Source organism: Sceloporus occidentalis, unplaced genomic scaffold (assembly GCF_023333645.1).
Source record: "Sceloporus occidentalis isolate IW3139 unplaced genomic scaffold, rSceOcc1.0.p SCAF_1, whole genome shotgun sequence".
Taxonomy (NCBI): Eukaryota; Metazoa; Chordata; class Lepidosauria; order Squamata; family Phrynosomatidae; genus Sceloporus; species Sceloporus occidentalis.
This window is the reverse complement of record NW_028316981.1, coordinates 320,629,936-320,655,688: the sequence shown is the minus strand read 5'-3', so window position 1 is coordinate 320,655,688 and position 25,753 is coordinate 320,629,936. Positions and strand designations below refer to the sequence as shown.

General features: G+C 43.4%; 1 protein-coding gene across 1 annotated transcript; it reads right to left on the bottom strand.

Moving 5' to 3' along the window:
- Nucleotides 1-1,628: 1,628 nt before the first annotated feature.
- LOC149324317 (uncharacterized) lies at nucleotides 1,629-25,753 on the bottom strand. The gene is made up of 6 exons (XM_089488699.1): nucleotides 25,735-25,753; nucleotides 23,090-23,404; nucleotides 18,155-18,292; nucleotides 17,437-17,600; nucleotides 16,723-16,814; nucleotides 1,629-2,385 (listed from the first exon to the last, which is right to left on the bottom strand). The coding sequence occupies exons 1-6, from the start codon at nucleotides 25,751-25,753 to the stop codon at nucleotides 2,235-2,237; spliced, it is 879 nt and encodes a 292-aa protein (XP_089344825.1). The 3' UTR covers nucleotides 1,629-2,234.

Below are 25,753 nucleotides of genomic sequence, written 5' to 3'. Positions count from 1 at the left end.
AGAGGAACCTGGAAAGGGTGTTTTTGGGGAGGGAGGGAGGGAGGGAGGGAGCCATGGAAAGCCCTGTGTCCCATTAAAGCAAATGGAAGAGGAAGGAGAGGCCTTGGGGATCTTCCCTTTGCAAAAGGAGGAGGCTCTTGCAAATAGCAAAACAGGCACAACTGGCATCTTCTTTGCTTGTGTTTCTTGGATGATGATTTGCCATTCAAAATACAAAAACCCTTTCCCAAAAGTGGAGTTAACTAAATTGCTGTAGAAACTCAACTATATATATATATATATATATATATATACACACACACACACACACACACACACACATACAATAAAACATTACACATTCTTGACGTCTTATTTCATCTATTACAATAAAGTGTATTCCCTGCCTGACTTCAGGTGGCTCCATAGCACTGAGCGCTGCATAGCATTCAAGTACATTTCAAGAGTCGTATTCTCATTTCTGATCATACCTCCCTTGATGCACCAACATTTTAGTTGAGATTCTTCATTTCAGCTGCCGCCTCTTTTTCCGTCTTCTTCCGCAAAACATTATTATTGGAGACCGTCCTCCTTTCACTGGATCTAAACCTCCTTGATGAATTAGGGCCGTTAATCGATCGTCTCTGACATGATCGCAAAGCTCCAAGAGCCAATCAGTCGTCAATTGGGGTGAGGCCTTGCCTTTTCCAAACATAACCTTGCTGCTGCGGAAAACATATACAAAGCCATTTCTCCCGTATCTCTTCTAGCTCATCTAATAATATTTAACAACATAAATGTTGGGTTTTAACCCAAAAGCATTACCAAAAAATCTCTTGGATTACTATATGAATAGTTTTGCCAGAAATATTTTTAACTTCAGGCCTCTCCACCAAACATGGAGCCGAGGGCCAGGTTCTGTTTGCATTTCCAGCACTCGTTGTTTGGGTCAGATTCATATATTGCAATATATTGCCATCTTAACTGGTGTTAAATGCCATCTTCGTTTCCGTCTTCCGCTTGTCTTCTTTCCATTTCTGCCATTTAGTAAATCTTGCAGTCGCTTTCCTAAGCATGCTCCCGACTCTGTTGCCCAAGCGTTCTCCCGATGTCTTGTGGCCATTACTATGTATATGAAATCACTGCATATCCTTGACTATAGGTCGGCCTCATGTCTGCATCGAGGGCAGATTTTGGGGCTCGATTATGGATTTCGCTGTGACCCTTGGAGAAGTGGAGGGTAAAACGCAGGAGCGTGCGGCAAAGGATCTCAAGGGCGAAGCAAAGGGAAACGACGCCAAGGAGCTCAGGGAACCCATCAGAGGCCACTCTTTGGTCACTCTCCTGGCCGGAGGCAGGAGGCAAGGAAGGGCTCCAGGAAGGGCTCCAGGAAGGGCTCCAGGAAGGGACGACTGCAATGACATTTGGCAATGGAGCAGCGGGGAGAACTGCAGGGAGGCAATATGGAACAGGCGCTAATGTGCAAATGATAATATTAGGTAGGATTAGCTACCTATTTGTTTTGAATGGGAGCGATCATCCGGAAGAAGAACGGAAAGACAAAGGATGGCGCTGCTAAATATGAAGCCGTTTGTTGTGAAAGGGACAACGGAGGTTTTGGAAACGTGGCCTGAGACGTAAGATGGCCATGGGAGCAGCGTTGCTCTTTAATCTTTTTATTATTAAACATATGCAAATAACATTATTAAAGGCTGGATGGATGAGAGAACAGAGAAGACAAAACCACGCTCTTTTCTTTCGCCTTCTTAAAAACCGAGAGTTAAAGGACGGAGCCTACATTGAACCACTTTGGGCTTTTGGGGGTTAAGGTTTTGACTAAAGAATTTCTATACGTCGGTGTGTGTGTGTGTGTGTGTGTGTGTGTATAGAACTACATCAAGCGAAAGTTACAAGTGACCCATAAGTAAGAAGGAAGCAAAATGAGTACTTGCTTCAGTTATTATTATTATTATTATCATTATCATTATTCCCCGCCTTAATTCCTATTCCGAGACTCAGGCCGGCAGACGACAAATACATCGTTTACAAAAGAATGCACAAATCTTTTTAAAAAGAGATGAGATGATTAGAAAGGTAAATCCAGACTGAGACGGAGCCATCTTCTTCCCGGACACAAGACTCACAAGCGGCAGAACCTGGTCTTTGGGCTCTTTTTTTACTACCGAAATGGGGGCAGGACAAGCTGGGCAGAAAGCGGCTCAAGCTCCGTCCTCATCGGCTGACCGCCCAGAAGGCTAGCGTCCAGGGCGCCCGGCTGGCCGGACAGGGCTGGCCGCAATCTCACAGATGTATCTGGACAATGTGCCGCAGTGACACTGACGCAGGGATCTCCGGCGCAGCTGCCCACAGTTGCCTTTGCGTCCACATTCACTGAGGCTCTCAGGTCTGGAAAGACAAGATGGAGAAAGAAGGAAAGAAAGACAAATCTATGTGATTAAACGTGTCAGTCTACATCGTGTGAAAATAGCTGGAGATAGATAGATCTCTGACTCTCACAAAGTTCCTCCTAATGTTTAGCTGGAATCTCCTTTCCTGGAGCTTGCACCCATTCCTCCATTGTCTCCTGTTCTCTGGAGCAACAGAAAACAAGCTTGTTCCCTCCTCCTCAATATGGCACCCCTTCAAATATTTAAACAGGGCTCATATCATATCACCTCTTAAACTTCTTTTCTCCAGGCTAAACATCCCCAGATCCCCAAGTCTTTCCTCATAGGGCTTCATGGTTTCCAGACCTTTCACCGTTTTGGTGGAATCTCTTTTCCTCTCATTTGAATCCATAATAATAATAATAATAATAATAATAATAATAATTTTTTATTTATTTATATACCGCCTTGTGGCGAACCAATCTGGGTGGTTTACAACATTAAAATAACATACAGCATAAAAACAATATATTTCGCTCCCCCCCTTAAAAAGTTATTAAACTGCATATCTAATTTAAAACCACAATAACTAGTTAAAACAACAATAAATTAAACAGAATAATGCCAACCAACAAACCACTGCAACTTCAGTTCTAAAGAAAAGAAAAGGGGGCTTTGGAGACATTACTGAGGAGGGGGGAGATCCTGAGGTCCTGAGGCTGGGATATTTCAGTCTGGGAAGGCCTGCCTGAAGAGATCCGTCTTGACAGCCTTTTTGAAGCTGTCCAAAGATGTTAATTGACGGATCTCATCCAGCAGGTCGTTCCAGAGCCTGGGGGCGACGGCAGAAAAAGCCCCCCGGGAGGTCACCACAAGCCTCACCCAAGTTGTTCTTTTGTTGCCTGTTTTATTGAATCATTTCCTATATCACTATGTACTTTATATGCATTATCCTACTAGAGAGGCCCCTTCCCCTCCACCTTTCCCTTCTCCTTTTGTGTCGTGTCTTTTTAGATTGTAAGCTGAGGGCAGGGAACTGTCCAATTAAAAAGATTGTATGTACAGCGCTGTGTAAATTTAAAGCGCTTCATAAATAAAGGTTAATAATAATAATAATAATAATAAGCCTCGATTTTTGATTGCTTGCATTGCCTCCATTGCTCCCTTGTGTTCCATTCTCTGCAGCAGCAGAAAACAAGCTTGCTCCCTCCTCAAATACTTAAACAGGGCTCTCACATAGAATCATAGAGTTGGAAGAGACCCCAAAAGGGCCCCGATCCAGTCCAACCCCTTTTTCTGCCATGCAGGAACTCTCCGTCAAAGCACCCCCATTTTGACAGAGGGCTATCCAGTCCCTGTTTAAAGACCTCAAAAGAAGGAGAGTATTGTGAGAGCCAGCATGGCAATAGTAGTTTTGAGTGTTGGACTACAACTCTGGAGACCAGGATTCGAATCCTGACTCAGCCGGGGACATCAACCCTGGAGGAGATCCTTCACGGTGGGGCAGCCTCTGGGCTTGAGCTGCGAAAGTACTTGGGGAACATTTTCAGTGGAAGGGAGAGTGCTGGACACTGGAGTGTCAACCAGGAGCCCTCCCTTGATTTAGTTGTTGTTGTTGTTATTATTATTATTATTATTATTAAATAACCTCTTATGGAGGGGAGAGGCGCAGGAGACCCCTGGCCAGCCCTCCTCTCTAGACTCCCCTTTCCCCAAGAAGACCAGGGAGGCAGCCCTTGTTGTTAACCCTAACGCGGTGCTTCCCTCCCTGTAGGTTGCAACCCCTTTGAGGTTGCCTAAGACCCTCACAAAGCACACATTTCTGATGGTCTTAGGAACTGAGGCACCACTAATTTTATGGTTGGGGTCACCGCAACATGAGGAACTATTAAAGGGTCGAGGCATCAGGAAGGCTGAGGACCTCTGCCCTAACCCTTACCTAACACCGAAACCCGAAACCCTAAACCCTAACCTGAAACCCTAACCCTGTTTAAGTGGCAGGTACTGCGGCTTTTCCAACAGGAAAAGACTTGCTAGAGAGGTTAAGAACAACAAAAAGGGCTTTTTTTGGATATGTCCGCAGCAAAAGGAAGAAGAAGGAAAAGTAGGGCCACTGAATGGAGAAGATGGCAAAATGCTAACAGAAGAGAGAGAAAAGGCAGAATTACTCAACACCTTCTTTGCCTCAGTCTTCGCAGAAAAGGAAAAGGGGCTCAACCTGAGGATAATGGAGCAGAGGACAGAATAGGGGAATTTCAGCACAGAATAAGTAAAGAGATAGTAGAGGAACACCTTGTTAATCTAAATGAATTTAAGTCTCCGGGACCAGATGAACTCCATCCAAGGGTATTAAAAGACCTGGCAAAAGTAATATCAGAGCCATTGGCAATAATAGTCTTTGAGGACTCCTGGAGAACAGGAGAGATCCCAGCAGACTGGAGGAGGGCAAACGTTGTCCCCATCTTCAAAAAGGGGAAGAAAGAGGATCCCAACAATGATCCTCCAGTTAGTCTGACATCAATCCCAGGAAAGATTCTGGAGCAGATCATTAAACAGAGAGTCTGTGAACATCTAGAAGGCAATGCCATAATCACAAAAAGTCAACATGGGTTTCAGAGAAAGAAGTCATGCCAGACAAACCTTATCTCTTCCTTTGATAAAATGACCATCTTGGTAGATGAAGGGAATGCTGTGGATATAGTATATCTTGATTTCAGGAAGGCCTTTGACAAGGTTTCCCATGACATTCTTGCAAACAAACTTGTAAAATGTAGGCTAGACAAAGGAACTGTTAAATGGATCTGTAATTGGTTGACCGGCCGAACCCAAAGGATGGTCAGCCATGGCTCCTTTTCATCCTGGAGAGAAGTGACCAGTGGGGTCCCACAGGGCTCTGTCCTGGGCCCAGGGCTATTCAACATCTTTATCAATGATGACAGAATTGGGGGCACACTTATCAAATTTGCAGATGACACCAAATTAGGGGGAATAGCTAATACCCCAGAGGACAGGATCAAGATTCAAAATGACCTGAATAGACTAGAAAGCTGGGCCAAAGCTAACAAAATGAAATTCAACACAGAGAAATGTAAGGTATTGCACTTAGGGCGGAAAAATAAAATGCACAGATATAGGATTATGGGGGACACATGGCTGAATGAAACTACGTGTGAAAGCGATCTAGGAGTCCAAGTAGACCACAAGTTGAACATGAGTCAACAGTGTGATGCGGCAGCTAAAAAGGCCAATGCGATTCTAGGCTGCATCAATAGAAGTATAGTGTCTAGATCAAGAGAAGTCATAGTGCCACTGTATTCTGCTCTGGCCAGGCCCCACCTGGAATAATATTGTGTCCAGTTCTGGGCAAAACAATTTAAAAAGGACATTGAGGAACTGGAGCGTGTCCAAAGGAGGGCGACAAAAATGGTGAAGGGTCTGGAAACCATGAAGCCCTATGAGGAACGACTTAGGGAGCTGGGGATGTTTAGCATGGAGAAGAGAAGGTTAAGAAGGGATATGATGATAGCCCTGTTTAAATACTTGAAGCGATGACATATTGAAGAGGGAGCAAGCTTGTTTTCTGCTGCTCCAGAGACTAGGACCCAATGGAGCAAAGGATGTAAACTGCAGGAAAAGAGATTGCAGCTCAACATTCGGAGGAACTTCCTGAGAGTAAGGGCTGTCCAACAGTGGAACAAACTCCTTCCTTGGAGTGTAGTGGAGTCTCCTTCCTTGGAGGTCTTCAAACAGAGGCTGGATGGCCATCTCTTGGGGATGCTTTGATTTGGATTTCCTGCATGGCAGAAGAAGGGGGATGGACTGGATCAGGGCCCTTGCGGTCTCTTCCAACTCTATGATTCTATGATTCTATGATTCTATAGGAATTGGAGACTTTCCCTAAATTTTTGTTCTCAGTGTTTAATGTTTAATGATGACGATTGTGTTTTATTAAGGGATGCGGGATGGGATTTCAGTTTGTACACGATTTAGACTGCTTAGGTGTTTTATTTAGTTGCTTATGTAAATCACTTGTGTATTTTATGTGTTTTTATGTAATTTTGTCTTTTTGGAAAGGAGGTATATACATAAATTTGTTGTTGTTGTTGTTGTTGTTGTTGGAATGCTTTGGACTTTGAGAAATGGGGTCCGGCTGAGTGCTCTGAGCAGGAGCTTCACAGGAGGCTCTTCAGGCACAATCGCAGCCGGATCAGGCAGTGAGTTCAAATCCAGAGCCGTTCGTTTGCTCCTTAGTCTGCAAAATCCATGCCTTGAAGCAGGTTGGTCAAAAGTGAGGATACTGCACTTCCGGTTGGGATATGGCGCCTCGTTGAACGGACTCCAGGTAGCTCTGGGGACGTTCTGTTTGACCGCGGGATTGAGGCTTCAAAAATAATTTTGGAGTCTCTGAATTTCCCTCCAGAGAAGGGGGGAATCAGAGGGGGCTCGACGGAGGGCTCATTCGGATACTCCAGCACTGGAAACAGAAGTAGACCCGCGTCGGAAGAACGCGGGGAGAAAGCAGGGGAACGGAGCCTGAAGAGCAATCCACGCCCGCGGTACAAACCTTAATGGGAAGCCTTAGGCTCCCAGAGACGCCAACCAGCTTTCTAAATTTACTTTACTGAAATTGAAGAAGAATCAAATCTTCGCTGATTTAGCCTTTGTCCGGAAAGTAACTGCTACAAAATAAGCATCTACCTGTGAGTTAAAGGGGACTCTTTCTTCTCAAAAAATAATATATATATATATATATATATATATATATATATTTGTTATTGATTGATAGAAACTTTTGGGTGAATATTTGGGATTTAACGGAGACTGGTTGGACGATTGGACTAAACCGAATGTAAAAAGGAGTTATGGAAATACAGGGCTGAAATATATTAGTGACTGAGCTTTTACTTCTAGTTGTTCTTTGGACAGTGAGACTCTTTATAAATAATTGGGAATTTTGATTCTCCGAAGACTTGGTGGAAATAGATTGGAACTGTAACAATTAATTAGATGATGTTGTTTTGCTGAATCTAATAGTGGACAAATAACATCGGATAAATCAACCCAAAGAGCTTTATTGAGGAGGATTCAGCACGTTTCCTGCACTTAACATTTTCTGCTTTTACATTTTAAATTGCTTGGAATTTGTGATTGCATAGCCCCGAAGGTCTAATGAGTTTGATAAAGTGGATTGTCCTTGGATAAATTGGATTAATTGGATTGCCCTTGAAAACTCACCTGTGTCGAGGAAGTGTGAGCGCGGATGTGGAGGAGGAGAGAATAGAAGATAAACAATCATGGGGGACTGAGAGGCAGATAGACGAGGTGGATTGAAGAAGATACCCAGGAGAGGTTCGTGACATGAGCGGAAGTGACGGAGTTTGGGGAAGGAGGATGGAAGAAGATTTGGAGGACTGGGAGCAGACAACGACCAATATAGAGAGTCAACGCAACGTGAGTGGAAGTGACGGGTTTGCGGAAGGAAGAAGGAAGAAGGTTTGGAGGACTGGGAGCAGACAACGATTAATACAGAGAGTCAACGCGACGCGAGTGGAAGTGAAGGGGCGTGAGGAAAGAAGAAGGCTTGTCGGACCGGGAGCAGATAAAGACTAATATAGAGAGGCAACGGAAAGGAACTGCTGTGGCGGAACGGAACCTGGAAGAAAGAGGGTGACGACTTAATGACTTATAGATACTTAGAACATAAGCTGTAAACACAAATTGTAAACTGTAACGGACGGGAGGACGGGTGGTTATTGGTTTGAAAATACAATATATAGAAGGTAAGACTAACCCACTTTGAAATAATTTAGGTTGAATTGTTTTTCTCTTCTCTCTTCTTTATATTGACTTAAATTCTGAAACGCGATATTTTAAGAAGTGTAGATATTGAATGGCATTGAGTTAGCCTATGGGATCCAATCTGAGTAGGAAAATAGATTGGGGCCTAAATTGATAATGAACACAAGGAAACAAGCACAGAAAGGAAATCCTCAGAATATAAATCAAAGAAGACTGTCACTGGATAAAGATAAAGTTTTAGATATGAATGAGTTAAGTCTAGAAAAAATAGAGAAATTAAATCTTAATATGAACAATTTGCCAAAGGAACTTACTTTCAAATTTTAAGAAAGAAATTAAACATGAGATTAGAGAAGATTTGAGAGAAATAAATCAGACTGTGGACAAATTACTTACTGATACACAAAAGACAAAGCAAAGGGTTGACATTTTAGAATTTCAAAATGAAAAGTTGGAGAATGAAGTGACAAAAATAAAGAATAAAGAGGAGATTGAGCTGGATGAAAAGGCAATCATAGATTTGAGACTTAAAGAAAGATCGGTGAAAGTTAGAGGAATCCCAGAACAAAAGGATGAAAATTTGTATGAAAAACTGATTGAAGCAATAGCTACCTTTTTGGATAGAGACTCTGAGACCTTTGAGAACGAAATAGATAAATTATACAGAGTGACTCTTCTGCTGCGAGACAAAAAGGTCTCCCTCGAGATGTCGCTGTGTCTTTTGTTAGGAAAACAATGAGAGACAAATTTTTGAACAGACGTAATGAAAACCCGTTTCATTATGAAGGAGTGGAATTGAAGGTTTTAAAGGACATACCAGGTAGACTGTTGCAGAAAAGAAAAGATTATAATGGATTAACAGCGGTCTTAAGAGCAGAAAAGGTTCCCTACAAGTGGGAAATTCCCGAAGGTCTCACTTTTTGGTGGCAGAAGAAAAGGATCAGGATTTTTACAGTAGAACAAGCCAAAGCCTTTCTGAGACAAATAAAAGGAGGAAGAAGGAAGGAAGAACGGAAGGTGAGGAAGAGAGCGGTGAAGCAGGTACCGGAAACCCCAGCACGGCACTGAATAACAGAAAGGACCAAGTGGGTGATGTGCAGGAACTGCTGGATTTAGAACTGGAATACGATGATCAAGAGCTTATACAAGAGGAATTGAGACTGAGAAAGGAAGAGTTAGAAGAGAAGGGAGATTTGACAAATTATTTTACTCTAGGGGTTAAAAGTAGAATTTTTGCTTGTTGATTTGAGATTAATTGCATATCCATGTCTATATAATTTTCTCATTTTAATACATTTCTGTTAGAAATAAACTAAAAATAAAAAAGTTTTTGGAAATATTTGGTTGAAGTTTAATTCAGGAGATACATTTTGGACATGGCACAACATCTAAAATTTTTGACATGGAATGTCAAACACCCCCCAAAAAAGGAAAAAATATTTCATTACCTTCAAAAATTAAAACTGGACATAATTTGCTTACAAGGAACGAGAATAAAGGAAAAGGATAAAAAACATTTAAGATGTGTAAAATTAGATCAATTGTTTTCAGCAAATTCCAAATATAAAAAGAAAGGAGTTGCAATTTATATAAATACGAAACATGAGGCAAAAGACATTTATAAAGATAATGAAGGAAATTTCGAAATAATTGAAATGGCAAGTAATGGACATAAAACACTAATTGTTGGAATATATGGACCGTTGGAAAACAAAAATAAATTTTATAAAGAGTTAAAATCTAAACTCTTGCAACAAGAATGTGATTCGATAATTTTAATGGGAGACTGGAATGGCGTATTTGACCCAAGTTTAGACAGATTTTCAGAAAAAAAGAATAGAAAATTGCAGGGAAAATTACCTAAAGAATTTTTTGAACTAAAAGAATTATTATTAGTAGAAGATGTATGGCGAACAAAGTATGGGAATAGTAGGGATTATACTTTTTTTTCCAACCCACACAAAACTTGGTCTAGGATTGATATGATTTTGATGTCAACTCATTAACTCCAAAATTCAAGAAGTCAAAATTTTACCCAGATTTTTGTCAGATCATAGTCCGGTACAATTAAAATTAAATTTCGGCACCAAAACTGAATATAATTGGAGACTAAATTCAAATTTATTGTTGAATGAGGAATTGATTAAGGAACTAAATACAGTAATAGATAATTATTTTGAGGAAAATTTAGATAAAGGTACTCCGATACAGATTGTATGGGATGCCCATAAGGCGGTCATTAGAGGATGGATGACTAAAAAAACAGCCGAGATTAAGAAAAAGAAGGAAGAAAAATTGCATAAATGGAACGGAGAATTGAAGAAAAAGGAAGATATCTTAAAAAAACAACCAACGAATAAGAAAGTATCTTTAGAGATTAAGCATTTACAAAAACAAATATCAATATTATTAATTGAGGAGATGGAAAAAAAGTTGAAATTTCTAAAATAAAGATATTTCGAATCGGCCAATAAAATGGGTAAGTTATTGGCATATCAGATTAGAAAAGAAAAAGTCAAAAGACATATTGCGGCAATAAGAGAAGGAGGAAAAATACATACAAATCAAAATAGTATTAAGCAAATATTTGCACAATATTTCAAATATTTGTTTAAAGAACCTAAAATGAATAATAACAAAATCATATCATATTTAGAATCCCAAAAGTTAAAAATATTAACAGAAGAACAAAGGCAAATATTGAATCAAGCAATAGTAATGACAGAATTAAGTGAAGCAATAAACAGAAGCAAATCGGGAAAAATTCCTGGACCGGACGGTTTTCTGAATGAATATTACGAAACATGTCAAAATCATATAAGAGATCCGCTGTTACGAATAATGAATGAAATACAAATAGGAAATATCCCGCAGACTTGGATACAATCCGATATTACATTGATACCAAAAGAAGGGAAAGATCCGACTTTACCAAAGCTTTATAGACCAATTGCGTTGTTGAATACTGATTATAAACTATTCGTATCAATATTGGCTGAAAGACTTTAAAAAGTGCTATCTAATTGGATCAATGGGGATCAGGCCAGCTTTTTGCCAAATAGAAAAATTAAAGATAATATAAGAAATGTAATAAGTTGAATTGAAATCCATGAAAAAAAATTGATTAAAAAACTTGCAATGATCTTTATCGATGCAGAAAAAGCATTCGAAAACGTTCATTGGCAATTTATGTTTGAATTAATGAAAAAATTAGAATTTGGCAATAAATTTCAAGATTGGATAGAGGTGATATATAACAAACCAGAAACTAGAATTTGGATTAATGGAGAAAGAACAGAATCGTGTACAATGCATAGGAGGGTAAGGCAGGGTTGTCCGCTATCGCCGCTCTTATTTATACTGATCATAGGAATTGTATTAAACAATATTAGAGAAAATTGAGATATAAAAGGTTATAAATTAAATGGAGAAGAATGTAAGTTGAGAGCGTATGCGGACGACTTAGTCTTGACGGTAGCTGACCCACTGGAATGTATAGAAAATGTGATCAATATATTAGAAACATTTGGCAAAGTAGCCGGCTATAAAATTAATAAAGAAAAAACAGCAGCATTAACGATGGACATGACTAATGAAGAGAAAACTGACTTGAAAAAGAGAACAGGATTTCAAATTAAAAAATGGTTAAATATCTTGGTATAAATATTACAACGAAAAATTTGGACCTTTTTGGAAATAATTATGAGAAAATTTGGAAGGATGTTAAAGAGGATCTTAAAAGATGGCAAAAACTTAGAATCATAGAATCATAGAGTTGGAAGAGACCGCAAGGGCCCTGATCCAGTCCAACCCCCTTCTTCTGCCATGCAGGAAATCCAAATCAAAGCATCCCCAACTGATGGCCATCCAGCCTCCGTTTGAAGACCTCCAAGGAAGGAGACTCCACTACACTCCGAGGAAGGAGTTTTTTCCACTGTCGAACAGCCCTTACTCTTAGGAAGTTCCTCCTAATGTTGAGGTGGAATCTCTTTTCCTGGAGCTTTAATCCATTGCTCCATTGGGTCCTAGTCTCTGGAGCAGCAGAAAACAAGCTTGTTCATATGACATCCCTTCAAATATTTAAACAGGGCTATCCATATCACCTCTTAACCTTCTTTTCTCCAGGCTAAACATCCCTAGCTCCCTAAGTCTCTCCTCATAGGGCTTCATGGTTTCCAGACCCTTCACCATTTTAGTTGCCCTCCTTTGGACACATGGCTCCAGTTTCTCAATGTCTTTTTTGAATTCTGGCGCCCAGAACTGGACACAGGATTATTCCAGGTGGGGCCTGACCAGAGCAGAATACAGTGGCACTATTACTTCTCTTAATATATCTTGGCTGGGTAAAGTGGCTTTTTTGCAAATGTCAGTGTTACCAAAGTTAATTTTTCTCTTTCAGAGTCTACCAATTATAATTAATGATTCACCCTTTAAAAGTTGGGATAGGGAACTATCAAAATTTATTTGGAACAACCAAAAACCTAGGGTTAAAATGAAAATATTATATGATTCGATAGATAAAGGAGGTCTTGCTTTGCCAACTTTGAAGTGGTGTTATTATGCATGTGTGCGCAACTGGATATTTGATTGGATTAAATTTGATAACAAAAGAAATGTCAATTTGGAAAAGGTAGATTTGAAATTCGGATTACATGGATATTTATGGTATGAAAAAATTAAACAAGACAGCAATTTTAATAATCATTGGACGAGAAAAATAATGTTAAAAATTTGGTCCAAATATAAAAGGTTATGGTTTCAGAAAATTCCATTCTGGGCTTCATCAAATGAAGCCTTTTTTAGAAGAGAAGAACTTAAGAAAGAAACATGGGCGACTTATAGGGATATTCCCAAAATGGAAAGGGGAGAAAGGATAATAAAATCGCAGGAGGAACTAGCAGAGGAGGGGCTTTCGATAAATTGGTTTGCATGTAGACAAATTAGAGACAGGTTTTTGGTTGACAGGAAAGAAAATGGAATTGGTGAAGGAATTGTGGAAGTGGAAAAAATAATAAAACAACCGGGAAAACAAATCTCCAAATTATATCAATTAATACGTAATTTTGAATTGGAAGATGAGACAATCAAAGAATTTATGGTAAAATGAGCTAATGATCTGAAGGAAATAATTCAGTTAGAAGAATGGGAGAGACTCTGGAAGACCAAAATTAAACAAGTGCTAAATGTAGAAACGAAGGATTTATAAATCCATGGACAGATGGGACCTTGCCCCGAACAAATTAGCGAAAATGTTTAAACAGAACCAAAACTTACGTTGGAAATGTGAAAAGGAAGCGGTCAGTTATATGCAGATGTGGTGGAAATGTGAAAAAGCAAAAATGCTTTGGAATAGTATTCATTCAGAAATAAAGAAAATATTAGGAATTAAAGAAGACATGAAGAGCAAGATGACAGGAAAGGCATTGATAGAAAGAAAAGACCAACATAGATTACAACATGCAATCATAGCAGCTGGAATGAGCTATGCTAAATACTGGAGGAGAAAGGAATGCCCCACGATAGAAGAACGGAAACGGAAAATGATAGATCTGTATGAGATGGATAAATTAACGTATTTGGTCAAGAATAAACCTTTAGAGAACTGTATAGAAATTGGGATTATATGCAAAAGGGTAACACAGAGCAGATATACTTGGCTTGAGAGAAGTAAAGTGCTCAGTGTATGTATGCATTTAGAATGACAGTTAAGGACATTATTATTTAGTTGATGAGTAGACAGATAAAATAAAGATATGATTATCAGAAATTTAGTTGAGAGAGTTAAGATTTGTAGGTTTCTAAGAAGCTATAAAATGACGAGAAAGTAAGGAAGATAAATAAGGTGAATGGCAACGAAATCTAGATATTTGTAAGAGTGCAGCAAAGAAGAGATGATAAAGAACTGAGAGGATGAGCGTATTAGGAAGTTAAAAGAGGAGAGCAACCGACGAGAGGCATTTTATGGTTAGATATGGGTAAGATGTTTGTGTTGGAGATATATTGATGATCGTTAATATAGACAGATGTATATACAGACATTTTTGTATGTTTTTCTTTGTCAGTTTTGTATTGTTTTTGTATCAATTAATAAAATTTAAAAACAAACAAAAGTGAGGATATTGCCACCTTCAGAAGAAGCTGAAATGCATTGAGAGAAAAGGCCAAATCCTCTGTTCTAAGCATTTTGGACAAAGATATGGGGGAAATACGGGGAAAACACGTTTTACAGCAGGCAGATTATTCATTGGAAATCGGATCAGGAAGCAGAGATAGACGGAAGGATAATAAAACTCTATGATAAGCTGGAATTAGACCCACTTTCTAGGAAATTAAGGGAAGAAATAGAGGAAGATGATGAGTTCAAGGAAAGGGAAGGAAAAACCGCTGCTTTAAAGGGGGAAAACAGGGCCAACGATGTCGGAAACAAGAGACGAAGAAGGGGAAAATGAACCCGAAAGGCTTCGTAGAGATAATGGTCATCGGATAAAGCTAGAGAAAAGGGATAGAAAACGTTAAGAAAGTCAGAAAATAAAAGTAAGATATTTAATGGGAAACAGGGATCTAGGAAAGAAATGGAGAAAATGGACAAAGACAGAAACTGAAAAAGATCAATGTTAAAATATAAGAAGCTGGAAGCCAAAGAGTCGGAGGTGAAAAGAGAAAGGAAGGCAGACTGAGAATGAGAAAGACGATCCTCGGAAGCAATGTACAGAACGTCATAGACAAGAAATAATCTCCTCTCTTCTGGAATCTAAACCATTCTGGAATAATGACACCGGATTTAAGCTATTACCGAAAAGAGAAAGGGAATAAATAGAGGACAGTTGGAGACAGTGAAAGGAGAATGTACAGACGAGGGTTTTGCCCTCGGAGGGACATCCAACGAATGTGCGTTTCGTTCAAATGTAACCGACAAAAATGTGAACTGAATCTTTCTTTCATTACAGGGGACTTGGTTTTCTTAGGATGGGGGTTTCCAGTGAATCTGGACGGACACTTTCCTCTTGGGAACAACGCTGCAGCAGGAAACAAACGCCTTTCCTTTCCCGTCTCGGAAAATCCAGGTCTCCCTGCTTCTTCATGAAATATAGTTGTGGTTTCAAATTGCCCTGAACCTGAAGCAACGCAAAGCGCTCTTTGAGGGCCTTTGGGGCCTTGGCAGCCAGGGCTCCACAGAGCTGCTAAGCCCACTTCCTCAGCCCTGCTTTGCATTTCAAGCACCTTTTCGCTGATGGTTTGCACAAGCCCCATGTTTTGTCCTTCTTCTTTTCTTCTGAGAGACAGGAAGGAGACTGAAGGAAATCACATCCCAAGATTTCTTGGTTGAAACTGAAACTAAGGATAAAAATAACTTACGGAATGTTAGGAAGGATCGAATTAGAGGAATTTACGAGAGGCATGTCCTAACGACGCACGCAGCGGATCGTGTCCCTGTGTGTATCCCAGAGGTCATCTAGACCAACCCAAGAAAGAGAGACTCCAATGCCAATATAGACATTTATTAAAGCCACACGACAAAAGGGATCACACACACACACATCCAATGCTGACGCAAGGGAGGGGGAGAGTTTGGGGTAAAGGAGAAAGGATAGAGGCACCGTTGGGATATCGACCTTAGGAGTCTTCTCCAAAGCGACGGATGTGAGGGATGGAGGATGGTGAAACACGGCCGCGGGAACCGGGAAAGCAAGCGACGGCCGCGGTGGCCAGGAGCTGAGTTCCAGCGGGCAAAGCTAACTTAGAGGCCCGAGAGAGAGAGACAGTCAGCTTGGCTTCAAGGCTCAAGGGATTTCAGCAGAGCCCAAGGCTCAGGCAACTCCAGCCTGGAGCAGCAGCCCTACAAGCAAGGTTTTGAGGTTTGGAACTCAAAGCTCAACAAGCCCCATGAGGGCAGAAATCGGGGTCCTTTGATAGCCCTGAACATAACCTCAGGCTATGGCTACCTGGCGCACAAAGGTCTTGGTGGCTATCTTTGGTCTAAGCTGAAACCTACACAATGGATACTCAAAGAAGAGGTCTGGCACCTTTCAGGGGAAGGCAAACATCTCAATGGCAGAGCTGTTAATTCAATCCCTCGCTCATGAGGAGAGAGGCTACTTCTTTGTCCTCTTCTCTTTGGGATGCCTGCAAAGCTTGTAGGGCAACTCCCAGAACTGGTTTCTTGAGGTTTAAATCTACCTCTTTCTATGACCAAGTCCAGCCAAGGCTGCTGGCTGCGGGGTCGGCTCGCTTTTAGGGTCATGGCGGCTAGCCATGGGGTCATGATTTTAGATCGCTTGGCACCCAAAATTGACATAAAACCAAACTCAGTAACAGGAAGGTGAAAGGACAATAGACGCAAAACGCCCGCCGGATGTTGGACATTGGATGAGAAACGAAGCTGGAAGTAAAAGGTTAAAGACAGAGACAGAGGAACAGACAGACAAAGGAAGTAGGGCTGAAACATTCCTACTTTAGATCCAGTAATGCATGACTGAGTCCTTTGAATTTCGTTACAGCAAGCGAAGGTTTGTATGTTAAAATGTTTTATGCCATGGTGAAACCCATAAGGACTGACCGGGGGAAAGGCCTCTCGTCGACCCAGCGCCACGACGCCAGCCATGTCTTGCTAAGCCCAATCCAGAATTGATCCGGTTCCAAAGAACTAGTCTGGGAAGAAGGAGGAGGAGAGAAAGAGAGAGAAAGCATTGAATGGAATCCACATTTGTTTGGGTTGCTTTGAGCATTGATCCCTATCAGAGGCAACATCAAGTGGGAGCATGGTTTCCCCATTGGAAGCTCTGCTTAACTGGGAGAACTGGGAGAACTGGGCCAAACATGTCTGCGACTCAAAGGAAAGACAGATCTAGAAACGGAAAGCTCCAGAAAGTGGGCGGAGCCATCTCTCCAGGTGCTGAGGCGGAATCCCTTTCCCTGTACCTTGCCTCCATGGCTCTATTGTCTCCTGTTCTCTGGAACAGCAGGAAAAAAGCTTGCTCCCTCCTCCATATAACACAAGGCAGCCGCAGGGCTTGAAACATGGCCTTAATCTGAGCATGGCTCAAAAAGTTACTTTTCCGAGATACAGCTCCCGGAGTCTCCCAGCCCTAGTTACTTGTGCATCTACACAGAGCATGGGGGGAGTTACTTTTTAGGACTACAGCTCCCAGGATCCTCCAGGGCAAACAGCGCAGGCTAAAGAAAAGGCTGGAGGAGAGCAGATGGAGGAACGGCGCTTGGTAGGAAAGGCAAAGGGGACCGCCATTGAGACCCTTCCCCAAAGCAGCCCCACCTGGGCCTCCTGCCAGGGCCCTCCTGCGTCCCAAGGCTCCTCTGGGATCATCAGCCGGGAGCCTCTCCTCTTGCATTCGTCCTTGCTGTCCTCCCAAGTCTTCCTCTCTTCTGAAACCCAGAGGCATTTCCAGCGGAAGAGCCTCCATCTTGGAGGGCAGCAGCCTATAGAGAAGGAGGGCAACAGAAGGGCCAAGGCTATAGGCAGAATCACAGAGACCCCAAGAAGGCCCTGGTCCAGTCCCAGCCCCTTCTTCTTCTCCATCAAAGCACCCCATTGAAAGAAGGCCCTCCAGCCTCTGCTTAAAGGCAGCCTCCAAAGAAGGAGGCTCAAAGGCATCATCTTCCACTGTCGAAGAGCCCTCTGGAATCTCTTTTCCTGAAACATCCATTTCTCCATTGTCTCCTATTCTCCCCTTCAAATACTGAAACAGGGCTATCATATAGCATTACAGAATCGTAGAATCTTGGGGTCTCTTCCAACTCTGTGCTTCTACGATTCCATGATTCCATAATTCTATATGATAGCCCTGTTGAAGGGATGTCACACTGAGGAGGGAACAAGCTTGTTTCCTGCTGCTCCAGAGAAACAGGAGATAATGGAGAAATGGATTCAAATGAGAGGAAAAGAGATTCTACTGAAACCTGAGGAGGAACTTTCTGACAGTTCCTTTGGATCGCCATCGCTGTGTTTCCGGGTCAGGATTTGTCGCACGTACCGCTCTCTTGGCAAGACGGGCTCCGCTCCGGCTCCGGCTCCGGCTCCGCTCTGGATTCGCTCAGCCTCCGCTGGGCCTCCTCTTGCTCCTTCCTCATCTGGACCAGGATCCTCTCCGTTTGCATCCTCTGCTCCTCTTCTGCAAAGAATAAGAATAAGGAGGGACTATTCTTCTCTGGTATAAAGAAATCAAGAAGCAAAAAGATTTTGGGAACAACGTGATAAAGATATGAAAGATACGAAAGAGAAAAAGAAGATGAGAGACTGGATCAAGAGGAGAGAAACAATGCAGAGCGGATCCAAAAGCGAACCTATCAGATATGAAGAGGGCAAGAAGGATTGGAAGCATTTGCTATTTCACAGGATAATAGCAGCCAAGTGGAAGCAAGGAAGGAAACAGCAAATCTAGAAACACGGCTTATGAAAGTATACCAATATAGAGAAATATTGTGTATTATAAAGAGAAAAAATGGTCATTAGAAACATTTAAGAAAGATTGGGAACCATTACTTTATGCAGTAAAATTTATGACAGTTGCTTTCGATTTGATTAGAAGAGATTAAATGATATAATTGATGTGTAAATGTAAAAATTGATTCAAATATGTATTTCCTAATATTTATATAGTATTAGATAAGGTTTGTTAGAGTAATTGTCAAGATAAGGAGGACCAAGGACTTACACATAAATATGGAGACAACTGAACAGGTTTTGCTCAGCGAACGATGCAAACAGAGAAAATACAGAAGACTAGCAGAGATAACGGAAGTCAAAGTCATTCTATTAATATTGTCGCTAATTAATGTTGAATTTTGCTTTTAATTGTTTTTGAAAATAAATATAAACTATTTTTAAAAAAGGAGAGAACAGAAACTACAAAAGAGACACAGAAAACCCACGAAATACCAAGAATAAGAGCAAAGCAAGAAGAGGATAGAGAAGCAGCGACACAAAGGGAAGGAAGAAAGTGATATACAGAAACACAAGAGAAAGAAGAAGAAGAAGAAACAGAGGATATATATATATATATATATATATATATATATATATATATTGTATCAGGAGAAGAAAATAGAGAAGAAGAATCCAATCAAGATCAAGAAAATGTTTAAATACACAGAAAATACACTTTCATGGAATGTCAAAGGTCTGAACGGATCCAGAAACGAAGAAAGAATGCATGTTTTGTGGGTTTTTCGGGGGGCTCTGTGGCCACGTTCCAGAAGAGTTCCTTCCTTCCAGATCAGGCATCAGAAGGGCTGCCAGGCCCAGGAAAACCCAGAGGAGGGAAGACAAGCAGCCACCCAAAGGGAAGGTATCTCTACCATACATCAAAGGAGTCACAGGCAGAATAGGGAAAGTGGCGAGGAAGCACAACCTGCAAATGGTTTACAAACCAACAAAGAAAATCCAGCCAATGCTTGGCTCAGCCAAGGACCAGAGAGACCCTCTCACAGCCGCAGGAAGAGTTTAGTGCATACCATGCAGCTGCAGACAAGTCTCCATAGGGACCCCCAAACGCAGGAAGAGTTTAGCGCATACCATGCAGCTGCGGACAAGTCTCCATAGCGACCCCCAAACGCAGGAAGAGTTTAGCGCATACCATGCAGCTGCGGACAAGTCTCCATAGGGACCCCCAAACGCAGGAAGAGTTTAGCGCATACCATGCAGCTGCGGACAAGTCTCCATAGGGACCCCCAAACGCAGGAAGAGTTTAGCGCATGCCATGCAGCTGCGGACAAGTCTCCATAGGGACCCCCAAACGCAGGAAGAGTTTAGCGCATGCCATGCAGCTGTGGACAAGTCTCCATAGGGACCCCCAAACGCAGGAAGAGTTTAGCGCATACCATGCAGCTGCGGACAAGTCTCCATAGGGACCCCCAAACGCAGGAAGAGTTTAGCGCATACCATGCAGCTGCGGACAAGTCTCCATAGGGACCCCCAAACGCAGGAAGAGTTTAGCGCATACCATGCAGCTGCGGACAAGTCTCCATAGGGACCCCCAAACGCAGGAAGAGTTTAGCGCATACCATGCAGCTGCGGACAAGTCTCCATAGGGACCCCCAAACGCAGGAAGAGTTTAGCGCATACCATGCAGCTGCGGACAAGTCTCCATAGGGACCCCCAAACGCAGGAAGAGTTTAGCGCATGCCATGCAGCTGCGGACAAGTCTCCATAGGGACCCCCAAACGCAGGAAGAGTTTAGCGCATGCCATGCAGCTGCGGACAAGTCTCCATAGGGACCCCCAAACGCAAGAAGAGTTTAGCGGATGCCATGCAGCTGCGGACAAGTCTCCATAGGGACCCCCAAACGCAGGAAGAGTTTAGCGCATACCATGCAGCTGCGGACAAGTCTCCATAGGGACCCCCAAACGCAGGAAGAGTTTAGCAGATGCCATGCAGCTGCGGACAAGTCTCCATAGGGACCCCCAAACGCAGGAAGAGTTTAGCGCATACCATGCAGCTGCGGACAAGTCTCCATAGCGACCCCCAAACGCAGGAAGAGTTTAGCGCATACCATGCAGCTGCGGACAAGTCTCCATAGGGACCCCCAAACGCAGGAAGAGTTTAGCGCATACCATGCAGCTGCGGACAAGTCTCCATAGGGACCCCCAAACGCAGGAAGAGTTTAGCGCATACCATGCAGCTGCGGACAAGTCTCCATAGGGACCCCCAAACGCAGGAAGAGTTTAGCGCATACCATGCAGCTGCGGACAAGTCTCCATAGGGACCCCCAAACGCAGGAAGAGTTTAGCGCATACCATGCAGCTGCGGACAAGTCTCCATAGGGACCCCCAAACGCAGGAAGAGTTTAGCGCATACCATGCAGCTGCGGACAAGTCTCCATAGGGACCCCCAAACGCAGGAAGAGTTTAGCGCATGCCATGCAGCTGCGGACAAGTCTCCATAGGGACCCCCAAACGCAGGAAGAGTTTAGCGCATGCCATGCAGCTGCGGACAAGTCTCCATAGGGACCCCCAAACGCAAGAAGAGTTTAGCGGATGCCATGCAGCTGCGGACAAGTCTCCATAGGGACCCCCAAACGCAGGAAGAGTTTAGCGCATACCATGCAGCTGCGGACAAGTCTCCATAGGGACCCCCAAACGCAGGAAGAGTTTAGCAGATGCCATGCAGCTGCGGACAAGTCTCCATAGGGACCCCCAAACGCAGGAAGAGTTTAGCGCATACCATGCAGCTGCAGACAAGTCTCCATAGGGACCCCCAAACGCAGGAAGAGTTTAGCGGATGCCATGCAGCTGCGGACAAGTCTCCATAGGGACCCCCAAACGCAGGAAGAGTTTAGCGCATACCATGCAGCTGCAGACAAGTCTCCATAGGGACCCCCAAATGCAGTGTTCAAACAAGGATCAAGGAACACGAGAGACACTGCAGACTGGGTCAGCCAGCAAAATCAGCAGGAGCAGAACACATTATAAACCATCCTGGGCATAAAATGCTGTTTGAAAACAGTGAAGTTCTATGCTCATGTCACTGTAGAAAATAAAGTGCAGAAAATACAAATGTCCAGTTCTGAGGCCCTTGTATAAGAAACAAGGCTTTTTGGGTGGTGGTAACCTCCTTAAGGCATTCCTTCTCCAAAGAGGTCCATCGTGCTTGTTTTCTGCCGACCTTCAGGAAGGTGACAAAAATGTTCCTTTTTTAGTCGGGTTTTGAAATAAGGGACTGATGCACTCGTCTCATTTGGATGTACATGAATGTTGTGTTGCTAGAAGATCATTCTTTGCTAGATTTTAAATTGGTTTAGGTTTATTTAAACTATTTTAATCTTCTTAGTGAGGTTTTTATTGCTGCTGTTGGTTTTATATCTTTTCAGAGAAATAAATCCCAAGTAGTTATATTGGATGTACTGCCTAGTAAATATCCTTAGGAGGATGAAACCTAATTCATTTTTTGTCTTTCCTGCAAAGGGTGCTTGGTTGACCTTGGTTGTTTTGTTGATTAATGTGCTATTGGATAGTAGTCTATGCAATGCATATCTGAAAAGTGAAGATTTAAACAAATTGAAATAAATGTTATTAATGTTACCTTGGGTCCCAGCCTGGGAGAAAGGTAGCATATGAATAAAGTAAATAAATAATCATAAATAATTTTATGTGAAAAGAAAAGAAAAGAAAGAAAACACTGAAGTTCTGGACCATGCCAACGGCTATCGGGTCAGAATGCACAGGGAAGCCACTGAGATCCACAGACACCTGGACAACTTCAACAGGAAAAAAGAAACCCTTCAAGTAAAGTTTGCCTACCAGTCCTGAAGAATAGCAAAATAAGGACTCCGCAAATGCAAATGGGAAACCATTCGGAGTCAGGGGCTTCCCAGCAGATAATGATCACCGATCAGCAGACACTCATCCTCCTCTTTTGCATGAGCCTCCCAGGCTGAGGCCTGCCATCAGCACAGATGAAGACACAGGCAAATCCCTCTGCATTCCCAGGCTCACACAGGGGAGATATATATATATATATATATATATATATATATATATAGAGAGAGAGAGAGAGAGAGAGAGAGAGAGAGAGAGAGACCGAGACCCACTTTTTCCAGGCCAGCATTCTCTGAAGATGCCAAAGCCACAGATGCTGCTGGCGAAACATCAGGAAGAAACTTTTCGGGAACATGGCCACAGAGCCCCCCGAAAAACCCACAAAAAACCATGGATGCCGGCCATGAAAGCCTTCAGCTTCACAGAAGAAAGAATTTCTGCCGCCTCAAAAATGTCACTATAAAACGATGGGATGCGTTTGCAGGAAAGACATATAAAGGAAAAAGGACATAACATATTTGAAAAGCCAAAAACTATGGGATGAGGATTTATGTCAGCAGCGAATAAGAAAACAAAGCAAAACAAAGAACGTGGCATTACATTTCAATTCAAAATTAGAAACAGAACCGCTCCTGAAAACGCAATGGACGTACCCTTCTGCAGGAGAGAGGCAGCCTGGCGCAGTGCTGCCGCCGATCGCGCCTTCTCCTGCTTCGCGGCCTCCATATTGCGGTTGGCGTCCCTCAGCTGGCCTTCCACTTTCTCCAGAAGCCTCTGGTTCCTTTCTCTGGCCGCCTGGCTCTCCTTGAGGGCCAGCCGGGTGCCGTTAAGGTCCTTCTCAGCCTTGCATAGCTGGATCTCCATCTCTGCCAGGCTCTGGTTCAGGGCACTGACCCTCTGTGCCAGGACACTGCGGTGGTCTGCGTGGTCTTTGGATAACCACCGGAGCTGACCAGAGACCAGGCCGTCTGCAGGGAAGGAGGATTGGAGGGGGACAAAGAGCAAGGGGTTTTCCATCCAGAGTCATGAGATTCCTAGAGAGAACACTCTACTAGACCTTTGTAGCTCCTCCAGCGCAGTTCTATGGTCAGTGTCTGTTGGACATTGGACACAGTGTTTCCCTGGAGGACCTAGAGGTTCCTAGAGAGGATACTCTACTAGGCCTTTGTAGCTCCTCCAGCGCAGTTCTATGGTCAGTGTCTGTTGGACATTGGACACAGTGTTTCCCTGGAGGACCTAGAGGTTCCTAGAGAGGATACTCTACTAGGCCTTTGTAGCTCCTCCAGCGCAGTTCTATGGTCAGTGTCTGTTGGATGTTGACCACAGAGTTGCCCTGGAGGACCTAGAGATTCCTAGAGAGGACACTCTACTAGGCCTTTGTAGCTCCTCCAGCGCAGTTCTATGGTCAGTGTCTGTCGGACGTTGGCCACAGAGTTGCCCTGGAGGACCTAGAGATTCCTAGAGAGGACACTCTACTAGGCCTTTGTAGCTCCTCCAGCGCAGTTCTATGGTCAGTGTCTGTCGGACGTTGACCACAGAGTTGCCTTGGAGGACCTAGAGATTCCTAGAGAGGACACTCTACTAGGCCTTTGTAGCTCCTCCAGCGCAGTTCTATGGTCAGTGTCTGTCGGACGTTGACCACAGAGTTGCCCTGGAGGACCTAGAGATTCCTAGAGAGGACACTCTACTAGGCCTTTGTAGCTACTCCAGTGCCATTCTATGGTCAGTGTCTGTCGGACGTTGACCACAGAGTTGCCCTGGAGGACCTAGAGATTCCTAGAGAGGACACTCTACTAGGCCTTTGTAGCTCCTCCAGCGCAGTTCTATGGTCAGTGTCTGTCGGACGTTGACCACAGAGTTGCCCTGGAGGACTTAGAGATTCCTAGAGAGAACATTCTACTAGGCCTTTGTAGCTCCTCCAGTGAAGTTCTATGGTCAGTGTCTGTCGGACGTTGGCCACAGAGTTGCCCTGGAGGACCTAGAGATTCCTATAGAGAACACTCTACTAGGCCTTTGTAGCTCCTCCAGCGTAGTTCTATGGTCAGTGTCTGTCAGACGTTGGCCACAGAGTTGCCCTGGAGGACCTAGAGATTCCTAGAGAGGACACTCTACTAGGCCTTTGTAGCTCCTCCAGCGCAGTTCTATGGTCAGTGTCTGTCGGACGTTGACCACAGAGTTGCCCTGGAGGACTTAGAGATTCCTAGAGAGAACATTCTACTAGGCCTTTGTAGCTCCTCCAGTGAAGTTCTATGGTCAGTGTCTGTCGGACGTTGGCCACAGAGTTGCCCTGGAGGACCTAGAGATTCCTATAGAGAACACTCTACTAGGCCTTTGTAGCTCCTCCAGCGTAGTTCTATGGTCAGTGTCTGTCAGACGTTGGCCACAGAGTTGCCCTGGAGGACCTAGAGATTCCTAGAGAGAACACTCTACTAGGCCTTTGTAGCTCCTCCAGGGCAGTTCTATGGTCAGTGTCTGTCGGACGTTGGACACAGAGTTGCCCTGGAGGACCTAGAGATTCCTAGAGAGAACACTCTACTAGGCCTTTGTAGCTCCTCCAGGACAGTTCTATGGTCAGTGTCTGTCGGACGTTGGACACAGAGTTGCCCTGGTGGACTTAGAGATTCCTAGAGAGAACACTCTACTAGGCCTTTGTAGCTCCTCCAGCACAGTTCTATGGTCAGTGTCTGTCGGACGTTGACCACAGAGTTGCCCTGGAGGACTTAGAGATTCCTAGAGAGAACATTCTACTAGGCCTTTGTAGCTCCTCCAGTGAAGTTCTATGGTCAGTGTCTGTCAGACGTTGGACACAGAGTTGCCCTGGAGGACCTAGAGATTCCTAGAGAGAACACTCTACTAGGCCTTTGTAGCTCCCCCAGGGCAGTTGTATGGTCAGTGTCTGTCGGACGTTGGACACAGAGTTGCCCTGGTGGACTTAGAGATTCCTAGAGAGGACACTCTACTAGGCCTTTGTAGCTCCTCCAGTGCAGTTCTGTGGTCAGTGTCTGTCGGACGTTGGCCACAGAGTTGCCCTGGAGGACCTAGAGATCCCTAGAAAGGTGTCCCCCCAGGTGTTTTTGTTATTTGTGGTGTTTCCATATTCATGGGGGTCTTGTGCCCCTAACCCTAGTGAGTATGGAGGGACAAGTGTATATGTGAGTAATTTCCAAGGCAGTTGTCTTCCCCTGAGATTTCTCCCTCTTGCCCCGAATGGCTGGAGACAAGGGTCCTTTCCCAGAGCCACTGCAGCAACATAGACATTGCAGGCAAACTGTACCATGCCATTGTGCAAGCTACGCACCGGAGCGCAAGGGTGCCAT